The 14,450-nt window shown below is 30.6% G+C and overlaps 1 protein-coding gene across 1 annotated transcript; it reads right to left on the reverse strand.

The window, feature by feature from the left end:
- Window positions 1–11,255: 11,255 nt before the first annotated feature.
- On the reverse strand, window positions 11,256–14,350 carry MCM10 (minichromosome maintenance 10). Its single transcript, XM_079039831.1, has 11 exons — window positions 14,112–14,350; window positions 13,403–13,583; window positions 13,219–13,293; window positions 12,895–13,135; window positions 12,621–12,724; window positions 12,467–12,500; window positions 12,343–12,389; window positions 12,043–12,180; window positions 11,880–11,944; window positions 11,713–11,764; window positions 11,256–11,616 (listed from the first exon to the last, which is right to left on the reverse strand). Exons 1-11 carry the CDS (start codon window positions 14,203–14,205, stop codon window positions 11,439–11,441), a joined length of 1,209 nt encoding a protein of 402 aa, XP_078895957.1. The 5' UTR covers window positions 14,206–14,350; the 3' UTR covers window positions 11,256–11,438.
- Between the last annotated feature and the right edge of the window lie 100 nt (window positions 14,351–14,450).

Here is a 14,450-nt window from a genome sequence, read left to right on the forward strand (position 1 = left end):
TTTGTCTTCGTTATAATTACTCCTATGTTCATTGCTATCATGGATCTAATCATCGCTAATTCCCCCATAGAAGAACCCGTTCACTACTAACGTGACAGGCCGACCCAATGCACTAGGTGAGTTGCGACTCTCACCCGAAACATTGCCCCCAATCCATTATGCTCGCTACTCTGACGTTGCAGGTACAAGTACGATGTGTTTTCGTTTGAGAGTGGTACATTTGGTATTTTTCACGCTTATACCCTCACTAAAACGTGATGCTTAATCTGGTGTCTATGTACACCGTTGTGCACCACTACCATGGTTCGAAATGGTTATCTAGAAAACCACTTGGTCACACTTTGGCTTAAGCTCTTTTCCAACAATATTCTTCATTAGCAATATCTAGATAGGGCACACACCTAAGTTCAGGTTACTACCCTATTACCCCGCTATATGTATTCCCCTTTTTTAAATTAGTCTTTAGTTAATTAATTCACTTGCATGGGGGCATACACACACCTCACCATTCATATTATGTATTCATGTTTGTATCTAATTTAATTATTAACTTAAGTCATAATAAATCATACCATAAAATTATACAGACAAAATCATCACATATCATTATACAAAATCATGTACCAAAATACATCTTTTAACAACATGCTTTCTAGCACGAATACCGTAATTCTATATGAAAACGTGTTAGAACATAATCATGGCATGCACATCTTTACATTTAAACGTCAAACACAATCCTCACTTCTAGTATGAACCTATCCAATCTTTTCATGCACAAATTCAACATATATTAAGTCTAAAATACAAATTTATCCTATATTGTTTGTCATTGCAGTACATCACCCTATTTTAGCCCAAACAACACACATAAATTAGATTGCAAATCCACATACAAAATCCTAGACTAAAAGACTTGCATCAATACGTGCAAATCCCAACATATGTACCAAAACAACCACAAATAAAGACTCGCCTCTAGTCCAAGGAAATGAGTTATGAACAGAGAAAATCGACCCAACAACAACCAAAAAGAACCCTACAACATATTGGAAAGGCCCGGACCAGAAGCAACATCAAAAGTCAAAACAAAATTAGATTTGTTAATCCAATGAACTTTTGGAATTAGATCCTTTAAGCATTTCTGCTTCAGTCGTATTGTTAAGCATCTTTGTTTCTATAGTTATCAACATCTCAGCCAGATCAATTGGGGTCACATCGAGATTCCTCATATGAAGGTTCTTAACCAACTGACCATATGACTCAGGAAGAGAAAGAAGAACCAAATCAATAGCTTTCTCCCTTGTAAATACGATATCCATTCTTTTTAATTTGTCAATGTACGATTCATTTTCAGAACACGCCCACACACAGAATTTTCATCTTCATGTTTACATGCCAATAGGGATTGAGTAGTTTCATATCTTTCAGCTTGACGAAAATGTGACGTTGGGAAAGTTACAGAAGGAGGAGGTGGAAGAGTTGAAGAGAGACGATGTCCATTTCCACCATTTCCTAAGGAAGGGAATACATTTTTACCTTGGCTTAAAAGCGGAAGACCATCTCCTGAAGTTTGAGGAAACCCATTTACATAAAAACGAGGAAGACCATTATTGTCTTGATTTGACATCTAAAATTTTGGGAGAAGAGAGAATTCAGTTTAGTTGATTTTAATCTTTAATTATTAATCTATAAATTTAAATTAAGGCTAGGATCCATATTTTTATTCAAATTTGAAGAGGGATGCCATAATCAAATTCAAATCTATTTTAGGTAGGTAGAACATTTCATCAATTTCAATCACATGAAATTTCTAGATCTTTTGAGATTCATTGAATCTTATCAACGACATGTTTAATCTCGATTATGCTCTTACCAGACGAGTTGCGACTAGGATGCTGAGGATCACAATTAATATGTGAATAACCATTCAAACCCACTTACACACCCTCGATTGGTTTATAATCTCTCATTGATATGCCGTTTAACCACACACACTCCATCAACAATCATAAACATGATTTGTTTCATCATTTCATCTTTAGAGTCCTAAATTAGTGCGTCGTTTAACCACACACGCTCCACTAACGACTCATAAAGAAACGATGTGTGTTTTCATGGATTAGCATATAATTTATATTTTTCAAAAAGTAACTAGAGTGTGATTTTTAAAGAAGGTTCTAATAATTTATAAATTATAGTTTTAATTTGATTATGTCCTATCGAACCCATTCAGCTAACGACCCTCCACAACACAAGAGAGCGGTGGGTGAAAAGGACACCCATTCAACGATCATTTTATAGATCGTTTCCTTATACCCTCTTTATAGCATTACTTCATGAATGAGGCTTAATAGCGATTCGACTAACTTTTCTTATACATATAGTAATTAATCTTAATATATATATATATATATATATATATATATATATATATATATACTAGTTTATAACCCGTGGGAACCACGGTTACAAAATTAATCAAACTTTTTATAGTAAAAACTCAAAATTATTAATAAGTTATTTTAAATAAATTATTAATTAAGAGATTTTTTTAGTTATATAAATTTTAATCATTGATTTAAATAAATATTTGAAATTATATCACTTTATAATTTGTATTAATTTTAATTTTATTTTTATTCTAATGTTATTAATTTAATGTAATTAGAGTGAGAAATTTAAAATTTGAAATGGATAATTAATAGGTTAACAAGTGGCATGCATTTATTAATAGACATAATAGGGTGATACATGGCAAAATGAGAATAAAATATTCATTAATTAGGAGTCATAATATGGTGACACATGTCAAAAAGAGAGTAAAACTACTCTTTTATTAGAATAGGGATAGGGATAAGGGTGTATTTTAAACATTTAAAAATACAAGGTTTAAAATTAATCGATTATTTTAATTAAACATTTAAAATTTAAAATTAATTATTTAATCAATTAATTATTAATCATTTAAACCAATTATGTATTTATAATTATCTTTTAATTAGTCTTATAATTAAATTAATTATTAGATTCATTAGGATAATTATTAATTAATCTTATAATTAATCATTATCTTGTCTAAGGTTATCTCCTAATATTCAGGGATTTTATTTAATCATCCAAAGCTTTTAAAATCGGATTTAAACATATTTATAAGCAGATAATTACCAAATGATAATCACAAAAATCAAATTAGGCAAGAAATCTTGAAAATCTGGATCTGATCGCAGTTCACATCGTGACAGATACACTGTCATGTCGTGAGCTTAGTTTTTGCGAAAAAAATTTGTTCAATTCAACTAATGTGCTTTCAATGTTAGACACACTAATTAACTCTGATACCACTGATGAGTTTATTAGGTTAAAACAAAATTCTCAATGCAAAAAACCACTTAACAATTAAGAATGACACATTCAACCTACAAGGATCTATGTCTTCATATTAAGGCATCATACTTAGAATAACAAAATATGTAATATGCATCCTCGTAATTTCGAAAATCAGAATCTAAAGATACATACCTCAAACTTGCTATAGCAAACAAGTTACTTCAATCCTTCCTTTGAAAAACTTGGAAAGCTAGCGCTAAAATGATGATGTCTCTAATGGCTCACACCCATACTCTAGAACTAGAAGACACTTGAAGAGAGAGTAGAATTTTGTTCATAACCCTCTTGGAAGAGAGAGCCACGAATTTGAGTGACCAAGGGGGCCTATTTATAGTTTGGGTGACTTAAGGTCAAAGCTCAAAGCAATATTTGAATAATTAAATAATAGATTTAATTCCAATTCAAATCGTTTCCTTATTAACATCCAAGAGGCTTCTGGAAACCCTAGAAGGGCTCCTAAAACCGTCAACCCTTGGATGGTTCTAGAATTGACTCTTTTGTTCAACTATTAAACAATTACAATTCACCCCTTGCACATTTAATTAATTCAAATTAATCCCAAATTAACTTCAAATTAATTATTATTAACAATTAACTAATTCTAATTTAGGTCATATTAATCTATCAACCATATAAATTAACAAATCAATTATTTTAACAATTTATCTCATATTAATTTATTAATCACATAATAAATTAATAAACCAATTCTCCATTTACAATTAATATATTAATCATATAATATATTAACAAATCATTTCCTCATAATTTCCAATTAGTTTATTAATCATATAATAATCTAATAAATCATCTTCTCTCTATAAATGTCATTCTAATCAAGTTCTAATTTTGAGGGCAACCCAAAAAAGTATTTTGCTTCTAATTACAAAAATATGTCAATTAAGTTACTGGCTTAGACACCTTAATCCAACAACATAATACTAGGTTCCTCTCACACTCTAAAAACATATAGTTGGTTGTCGTTGCGTATACAAGATTAAAACCAAAGCCCGACGTGTCAGTTAAAAAGTACAAAGTAGACTTGTTACAAAAGAATACTCACAAAAATATGGTATGGATTACGATGGGACTTTTTCCATGTTGCAAAATGATGTTTTCTAATACTGTAATAATAGTGTCATACATTAATTAGTGGAATATCTTCCAAATATATGGCAAGAACACATTATTGAATATTGGTGTTCATAAGGAGGTCTACATGACTCCCCTCCTAGGTATTTCTCACCAACTAGGTGAAGTATGTCGGCTTCGGAAACACCTATATGGTCTTAAACAAGCCCCTCATGTTTGGTTTGAGTAATTTTATGTGATGATTACTTCTCTTGGATAGGTTCCTAGTAATCACTGATAGTTTATTTCATTTACTTCTTTTATGTAGTTTATTTAAGCATTTTTAGTCTTTTTTTATTATTTTTACATTGCATTTTTTTTTATCTTTTCTTTATATTGGATCGTATCAGGTACTTTCTCTTTTACATAAGGTATTTTGCAGGTTTTTGGAGCCTCATTACGGTTGTTCTTATCTTGTTGCAGAGTTGCTGGACTTTGTGGACCTTTGAGGAGTTATTGGGCTTTATCGGATCCATTTTAGAGTTTTTGGGCTTGATGTATTGAAGACTTGGATGGTTCATGGATTCTTGAAGATGGGTTTAGAGTATACTTTTGGGTGCAAAAAGATGATTGGTCCATATTTGATTGTGAGATGTGAAGGGGACCAAAGGAATCTCAAGTAATGAGGTGGATTAGTGGAGGAATCAACCAATGAGAATTCAACATCCATTGAATGGGTGAGGTCTCCTATGCAACTCTATGCGCCCACCCACACAACTACCTTGTCGGGGGTATTTTGGTCATTTGGTTTATCAATTACCTTGTTAGTTAGGTCTTACATCCTCTATATCGATTTCTGACGCTATTGGAGCAGCTTGGAGGCAATTTTGGAGAGCTTGAAGCATTTATCATCTCATTCTTCTAATATTTGCTAAATCCTTGATGTTAAAACCTTTTTATGATCATTGTCTTGTTGCCATGAGTGGTTAGTTACTTTATTTTGGTTGACTTGGGCTAAAACCTTTGGATATTTGTGAGTTTTGAAGGATTCATGTTTGGTTATTATTTATCTCATGTTTGTGATTATTAGTTCACAATTCTTATGCTTATTTAATATTTTGATCATGAGTTTGGTATTTCATAAGCAATTGTTAGTCTTTCTTTGATTTAGCAATGAATCATTGAATTTTATTAGAGTAAGAGCTTTACGATGGTAAAAATCATCTCTAACTCATGGATCATGACTCCTTTATGGATTTATAATCATTGACATCCTCTTGGAATTGAGAATTTCTTTATTCTTAAGGCTAATCAATTTTCTTGAGTCCAATTGCTTCAGTTAGATCCTCACTTTTGATTAAGAAGGTGTGTTGTGGGCTACCCGAACCTCCATACTACCTTTGAATTTTGACATATCATGTTTCATAATTGTTATAACCAATTTGGGTTGAATGATAAGCTTACATATTGAATCTTAATGATAGACAAACAAGTATTTGTGTTTGATTGCCTTAGTTAACCAATTATCTCTAATATTTGAGCATTTCACCATCTTGCTTAATTGCAAGCTTTTTAATTCTTCAAGTCTTTTAGTTTTCAAACAAATCACCCCCCCCCCCCTTTAGTTTAATCTTAGTTGTTTAGTTTTACTTTACTTGTTCAATTGGATTGCATTAATAATTGAATTACAACCATTTCCCCACAGATTCAATCCTCTTATTACTACTATATTATGTTTTATTTGCAAGCAAAAGGCTGTTATTTTCTTAGTGGCTTAACATCCCACCAATCACGATTCAACATTGTTTTTTAGATGCACAAGTGCAGGATAAATTCTTTTATCATTATATGTAGATGAAATGAGCATTATTGGTGACAAATATGTTGGCATTGAGTCTTTGAAATATGATTTGGCTCATCGTTTTACTATGAATGACTTGGGATAGCTTCTTTCTGTTTTAGGTACTAAGGTTGCTCAATCTCTAAAAGTTTATCTCCGATCTCAATTAAAGTATATTTCTGATATGTTTGAATGTGTCAAGCTTACTAACAGCAAAACTATTGACGCACCTCTTGAAACGAATGCCCGACATTTTATGACTGATGGTGATCCTTTATCAGATCTGAGCTTGTACTATACTGGTGTGGGTAATCTATTTATCTGACTACCATATGCCCGATATAGCCATGTAGTTCATTTGGTTAGCCAGTTTGTTACTGCTCGTACTATTGTTCATTAGAGAGTCGTTCTTCGTATTCTAATATATCTATAGCCGTTCTTCGATCCCAGTGATCACAAATCCACCACTAGTTTATGTATTTCCTTTAAAGATTCATTTATCTCTTGGAAAAGTAAGAAACAACAGGTTGTCTCTTGATCTTATATAGAGGTTGAGTACATGTAATGGTTTTGATTACTTGTGAGATTGTTTGGTTATGTTGGCTTCTTACAAAAATTGGCGTAAATGTTTCTCAACCTACTCTCTTACATTGTGACAACAACAATGCAATGCATATTGCAAATAATTATGTTTTCCATGAGCGAATAAAGCATATTGAGATTTAATGTCATTTTACTCGCCATCATATACAACTTGGAAACATTTTGTTACCATATGTTTGGTCGGCCTTGCAAATTGTTGATATTTTCACGAAGACTCAATCAGCATCTCGGTTTCGTTTCCTATCTGGCAAACTCTCTTAATGTTTATCGTTGTCCCATTATGAGTTTGAGTGAGTGTTATAATAGGTTATTGGCCCCTTTTGTATTTTTGTATTTTTCCTTTTTATCTTGGGTTATAGACTTCTAGCTAAGTTAACCCTTGATTGTTCTTCTATTTATAAGTCTTTATTTTCTCTTTCTTGTAATAATTAAACCCTAGTCATTTTCCGTAGTTTATTATTTGTTATCAATATCAACCATATGTAACAAGATCTAAATAAAATAAAATTTGAGAATTAAAGCAAAGACGTCAAAAATACCCTACTGATAGAAGTAGGGTTTCGTAATATGCATAGCAATTATACAAATATGGTGGAAGTAAAAACGTATACAAAACCAAAAAGCTTTTGAAGGGATCGACCATGAGAGGCATTAATACAATTTTTATATATACTCCAACGTCAATATGTTATAAGTCATATACTCCAACACATGTGATAGATACACTAGAAGCAATATGCTAAAAACGAAGACTATGCTACTTCTTGAGCTATAAAAAATTAAAACTATAAATATATATATGATTAGGAAAACAAACCTTATATATATATTAACTGTTTGAACACGATATTTCTATCGTTTCATTAATTGCATATAAACATAAATCCAATAATCCAACGCATCTTATGGTCCCGTGCATGATTCCACATTATTTAGGACTCAATAAATGCCATTTAGATGGTTGTACAAAACAGTTTTGTTGGTTAACTGTAAAGACATATTGTGTGGCTTAGCTGCAAATGCCTAATGGGCAAATGGTAACTTCAGTATTTGTGAACAATTATGTAACTTTCCTTTTTGTTAAAAACCCAAACTTTTTGAGAAGTTGATTATTCATATTAATTGTTTAGACATATAATATATTAGGTGTGTAATATATTTATAACTCGCTAGTTTATAACCCGTGGGAACCACGGTTATAAAACTAATTAAACTTTAATAGATCAAATTTAAAATTATTAATAACATATTTTAAATAAATTATTAATTAAGAGGTTTTTTTAGTTATATAATTTTATAATCATTGATTTAAATAAATATGTAAAATTATATCACTTTATAGTTTGTATTAAATTTATTTTAATTTTTATTCTAATGTTGTTAATTTAATGTAATTAGAATGAGAAATTTAAAATTTGAAATTTGAAATGGAGAATTAATATGTTGACAAATGGTATTTATTAATTATGAGACATAATAAGGTGAAACATAGCAAAAGAAAAATAAAATTTGCATTAATTATGAGGTTTAATATGGTGACAAATGTCAAAAAGAGAATAAAACTACTCTTTTATTAGAATAGGGAGATTTTATAACGTCTAAAATAGAACAAAATTGTTAAATGTAATTAGGTAGGACCCGTTATAATTAGTTTGCTTGTTGTCATAATGGCCCTCACATTTAACACATTGTGAGACAATGAGTACTCGTGAAGCATTCAATACTTGTTAATTGTTACATCAAGTTTTGTGGTATTTAGTGAAGGTAGATAACCGGTCATGTTTGAATGGTGTACTAAACTACCACCTAAGAATGATATTCCAATACTAAAAAAGAGAAAGCAAGACTATGTGATCCTTTTTGCTAAATATGACACGTAGGTGACAATATATTGATGTTGATGTTTTAACAAAAAAATCATATAAATTTAGAATGTAATTTTGTAGGGATAAAACATTTCAAATATAGCTGACTCATGTTTGAATCTCATAAGCTTCAACTTGTGGTATAAAAAAAAAGATGTAAGTGTGTTCAAAAGTAATAATACTTATTTATTTAAATTCGTATGGGTTAAACACGTTTCTTTTTTTAGAACGGCTAATACACACACTCACTATACTACTCCTAAATTTATACATTTCGTCTTCATCGAGACTTAAATCATCAACCTTTGGATAAGGGATATATTTTCATCAGCTCCAGAAAACGCAAGACTATAAGTCATTTGATTAAGTACACATGTATGATAATTTGGAAACGCAACTAGGTTGTTTTTAAAAACAATACTTTTACTTGATATGGCAAATTTACCAAACAAATGTGAAAAAATACATAAAGCTTTATTTTATTCTGGCATGATTACCAAAACAAAAGTCAAGGATGATTTCTTAAGGGTTTAGTTAAGTAGTTGTTGAAGTGTAAAGTGAGACTCAATCATCATCAAACTACTTGTCCATATTCATAATTTGGAATAATTAGTTCCCAAATAATGACACTTTTGTATTTCTACCTCCAACCACACATGTCCCCTACTAACTTTTAGGAGGCCAAACCTTCCATGCACCAAGAATTTCCAGTTTTATTAAACATTTTTATTACTTTTTGTAACATGTTATAGACTTTTAGTTTGGAAAACATTATTTGAATTTTTAGGGTTAATTACCAGTATCCATCTATTTGTAAAAGAGTAACCTAGTTGTATGCACATTGACTATGATTTTGTATTTTGTTTAAAACACTATTAGAAAATTAAGCAAAAATACGGGACAAGTCCAATATTTCGCTAAAAAGTTAACGAGCATCAGCAATAAAACCTTTAGAATGAAAATTGAAAAAAATAAAATAAAAAATGGAACGTTGATAACAGTTTACAATCAAAATGATAATTGCAAAAAACTTATTTTATTTAAAAAAACTGGTCCACATATGCTTGTTCTATTATCATCATCAAAAGGTATTACACACATTTTATTTTCTTTTAACTAGCATACACCTAACTTTTTTAGCATAAAACTGTACATCCGGAGTAACTCCACTTAGTTGCTTAGTCATTTGAAATAGATGGCACACTCATATACCAAATTATGTTACAACTTGTCAACTTGTAACGACAATATATATATATATATATATATATATATATATATATATATATATATATATATATATATATATATATATATATATATATACAATTCAAATGCACTATCAGAAGGTAGGGTTAGTAACAAGTCATGTGGAAATGTGGAGAACATCCAACCACATTCACTCCTGTGTTTGACTTATTACTTCTTGAAAGTAGTTGGTTTTTCCAGACATTTTCTAGTAAACAAACTCAACCTACAACTTGTACTTTTGACATATATTTCAAAAAGTAGGTCTTCCCAACACTAGGATCAGTATAATTAAGTGTTTTACATGTTGAGTCACATACTCACATGGACCACCTATTATATAAATGGTCCCTATGGTTTAACAAAAATCATAACTTCAGGCTCTATTATATTTTTTGACAAACATGGTCCTTATGGTTTCTAAAACTTACATGGTTGGTCCTAAGGGTGTAAATGAGTCAAGCTACTCGAGATCGACTCGTTAATAACTTGACTCGATCTCGACTTAAACAAGCCCGAGCTTCGGTTACAGAGTTCGATTAGGCTCGCGAGCCTAAATGAGACTATATATATTCTAATATAAAATTATTTTTTTTACTTTATATATTACATTATACTAATAAAGTTAAGCTTTTTTAACATCTTTTAATCAGCCCATTCACTTTCTTTTCCAATTTAATTTGTAGAGCATACCTTCACACATGCAAATCTAGCCATCTAGGGTTTTGTATCGGGTAGTAAAGTTGCATCAAGAAAGATTTGTTTATTTCTAGTCATTTTTTAATTTGAGAACTTAACTGCTATTTTTTGTAATTTGAGTTTTTACCCTTTATGTTCTTATCTTTGGTTATATTTTATAAACATTAAATCAATGAAATAAAGAAAATATGAATGTCGGATTATTCACTTGAATGTATGATAAACAAACAAACAAGCTCCAAAAATGGGTGATTTTTTGGAACAAATTAAAATTCAATGATTAAATTGGGAAACATATCAAGATATAGTGGTTTTTATGTTATTAACCCAATAAAATAACAAAGTCAATGTCAAAGTAAAATTTTCATATAACAAAATCAACAAGCAAAGTACAATAAAGATTTTGTTCAGCATCCAAGCTGCCTTTTGTTACACAAGACATGACTAAATGTAACTAGAAAATTCTTTCTATGGCTATTTTTGATAATGAGGTAAGGAGGGCATTTATGTCATTTGCACACATACAAGTTCAAGAACAATTTCAGTCCAACCTTGGTTTATCTTTTTGAGTAGAATAGAAATTAAAATATTTAATCTCTTACAATTTATACAAAATTTCAATGGAGAAAAAGTCAACCTATCTAAAATCAAACCATTTTGTATCTCCATTGAACTACAATCATTAATAAGTTATAAATTCATGTCAAAAACACATAAAAATCTCAAAAAATAGAATCAGAATCATCATCCGAACTAACATATTCTAACTCAACCGTTTTTTCCTTCCCTTGTTTGACTTCCACTTGTGGCATTTGACTTTTTTCAATCTTTACTCTCTTTGCATTTAGTTGCTGACTTGTTTTGACATCAGGTGGATTTGACCCCACAACCTCTGATTTCCTTTTTTATTAAAAACCCAAAAATCAAAAAAATTAGAAAGTCACCAACTTTCTAAAAAAAGAAAGAAACATAAATGAAGGAATCATGACATTTTACCTTTTATCTGTTGAACTCTTTACTGGTTTGTTTAAAACTGGACTCGATTTCCCTGTAAATCAAATTAATTTTTTACTCAACAATATTATTATTATTAAAAAAAAGTTAGGTAATTAATGTAATATAATATAATATAATAATAATAATAATAATAATAATAATAATACCTGCAACTTGTGATAGAAATCGAATTCCTTGTGAGTAAGTATTTGTTGTCACTTTTCCTGCATTACTGTTACACAAGTATATAAAATTATATAAGGCCATGTTTTTTCTTTTTTTATAATTTAAAAGATTTTTCACTTCTAAAAATAGAAATTAATTTTAAACCTCAATGCCCTTCTTAACCCTTCAATAGAATGAACTTTTGCAGGTTGTCCATGTTTAGCTACATTTGTCTGGTTTTCAACCATGTAAATGCCTTCTGTCTGCATTCTCTCTTTATAATTGAAGGCTGTTCTTAAGTTCCTGAAGTAAATGCAAAAAATAGCAACCTACTTTTATCTGTTTGTTTGTTAATATGAAAAATAAAAATTGAAAATACATAAAGAAAACTTTGGAATGTTAAATAACTTGAATGAATAGAAATGTAAATAACTAAATAGTAAATATGGAAATTTGTTTTCATACCCTCCCATGAACTCTACTCTTTTAGTTGAATATTTTTCTGATGCATTCTGTTGGAATTATAAATATATATAATTAGTGTGATGTTACCAAAAATGGAAAGAAAAGAAAGATCAAGAAAAGTTACCTTTGTATGAAACTTGCAATATACTCCATGGCGTCTAGAATCCAAAAAAAAAATAGTGTTAACAAGAACAATAAGGATTCTAAAACAAGAGTAAAAGATTTGAAGTGAAAACTATAAATATTGACAAAAACATAAAAGGATTCTAATCACATACTTGTTAATAACTTGATTACAAGTTTTGCATTGTCCAAAATCAGCAGAAGTACCCAACTTTAACACTTGTGGAGCAGAAAAAACTGTCAAAGTAAATCCTGATTTCTGAAAAGAAATTGATACAGCACTGTTGATATTATATTATTATGATCAATGATGATGATGAGAAGGGCATTCATGTCTTTTGCACAAAGAAGAGAATAAGAGCAATTCAATGCCCCACCTTTTTGGAGTAAAAAAAAAAGATAAAAACAGTAAAAGGTAAAAAGTAGTACCGATTTTGCATTCTTTCTAACTTCACAATTGAATAGAGCAAAGATTGTTCCAATTTCTTCTTTACTATTCTTTTGATAAGTATTTCCAAACAAGAAAAGGGAAACAGTTTTTTCATCTAAACATCCAATAGTCCATATGCTGTAGGGTTTCCCTGTAGAACTAGTCCTTATTTCCCCTTTCTCACATAAAACTCCAATAGTTGCCCAACATCCAGAAAGAGTATCCCCTGATAAAAGATTCCTAAAAAAGAACAAGTTATGAAATGAACTTAGCATCAAAGTAATGAAGAAAAAAGAAAGCTCATAGAGGGTTATGAAGTGTACTTTATTGCTGTTAAACGAACAAATCGAATATCAGCTAATCGATCACTCAATTCTGTTCGAGAAACCAACTGATTCCTGAAAATAAAGGGGATATAAGAAAAACTTAGGGTGTGATTGTGTGTATATAACTTTACATATACATAATACATGTTCTGTGTTTCAAATTATAAATGAAGTCACCTACTGGATTCTCAAACCAGAAAACTTTTCAACATCAACATCACTTGACTTTTTTCCATGGCTGGATTTGAGTGGTTTCTTGGAGGGTTCAGGCTCATAATCTAGACAATCCTCAACAGCGGTTCTGAAAACAGACATGTCTGCATGTCCCCTCTGTCTTGCAGATCCATCGTCAGATAGATATCCTGTATTCATATAGATATTGAGAGAGATCCACGTAGGTTTTTTGAAAATGAACACACTCGTTACAAGCTTAAGGATTACGAAGCTCATGGAAATTAAGAAAAGTTATAGTGCAGTTACAAAGAGATTGTGAGAAACCCTTCAATATTCTAAAAGTTAAAGCAATCCGATAAAAGTTGAAGAAATTGCATTGCCCTAATTGAATTTGCGATGGTGAAACAATAGATTATGTGCAATTAAAAGTTCACTGACCTAAATCGAACAATCAAACAACCAATCATGCAGATTAGGGTTTACCAGATATGTCTCCTCGTCCAAATTTGATCAAATCTACTAACAAGCTGGAGTTATTTATTTTTGTAAATTGAACAATCAACAAAACGCACACTGAATCTGTAAAGGATAGCAGTATGCGGTGTGCTTTTGCTCCGAACGAAATGAGACGAAACCCACACGGCTTTTACGAATTAACACACTAATTAAAAAACAATTAAGCTGGAGTTCAATAACATAAAATATACATATATTACCAGGTGAATGGGGCGAAGGAGAAGAAGGAGGGGTTTCTAGCACCCTATCTTGAAGGGAAAGAAGAAGATCGAGATCATCACCGTGTGTTGACATGATGGATTTAATGGCTTGTCTGATTCTTGTAGCAGTATGCTGTTTGCATCGAGTCAGATAGATATGTATCCTTATGTAAATTTTGCTGGTTTTTGGAGGGAATTTTCAAGTTTTCTACGGTGGAAAAACTTTTCCCCCCAATTTGTGTTTAGAACATGTCACTATGTAACTTAACGTAACTTAACAAGCTTTTGTTGGGGTTTCGTTTTGAGAGAAAAAAAAATAAAATAAAAAAAAATAAAAAA

Source organism: Lactuca serriola, chromosome 4 (genome assembly GCF_051521515.1).
Source record: "Lactuca serriola cultivar US96UC23 chromosome 4, Lser_US96UC23_V15, whole genome shotgun sequence".
NCBI classification, from domain to species: Eukaryota; Viridiplantae; Streptophyta; class Magnoliopsida; order Asterales; family Asteraceae; genus Lactuca; species Lactuca serriola.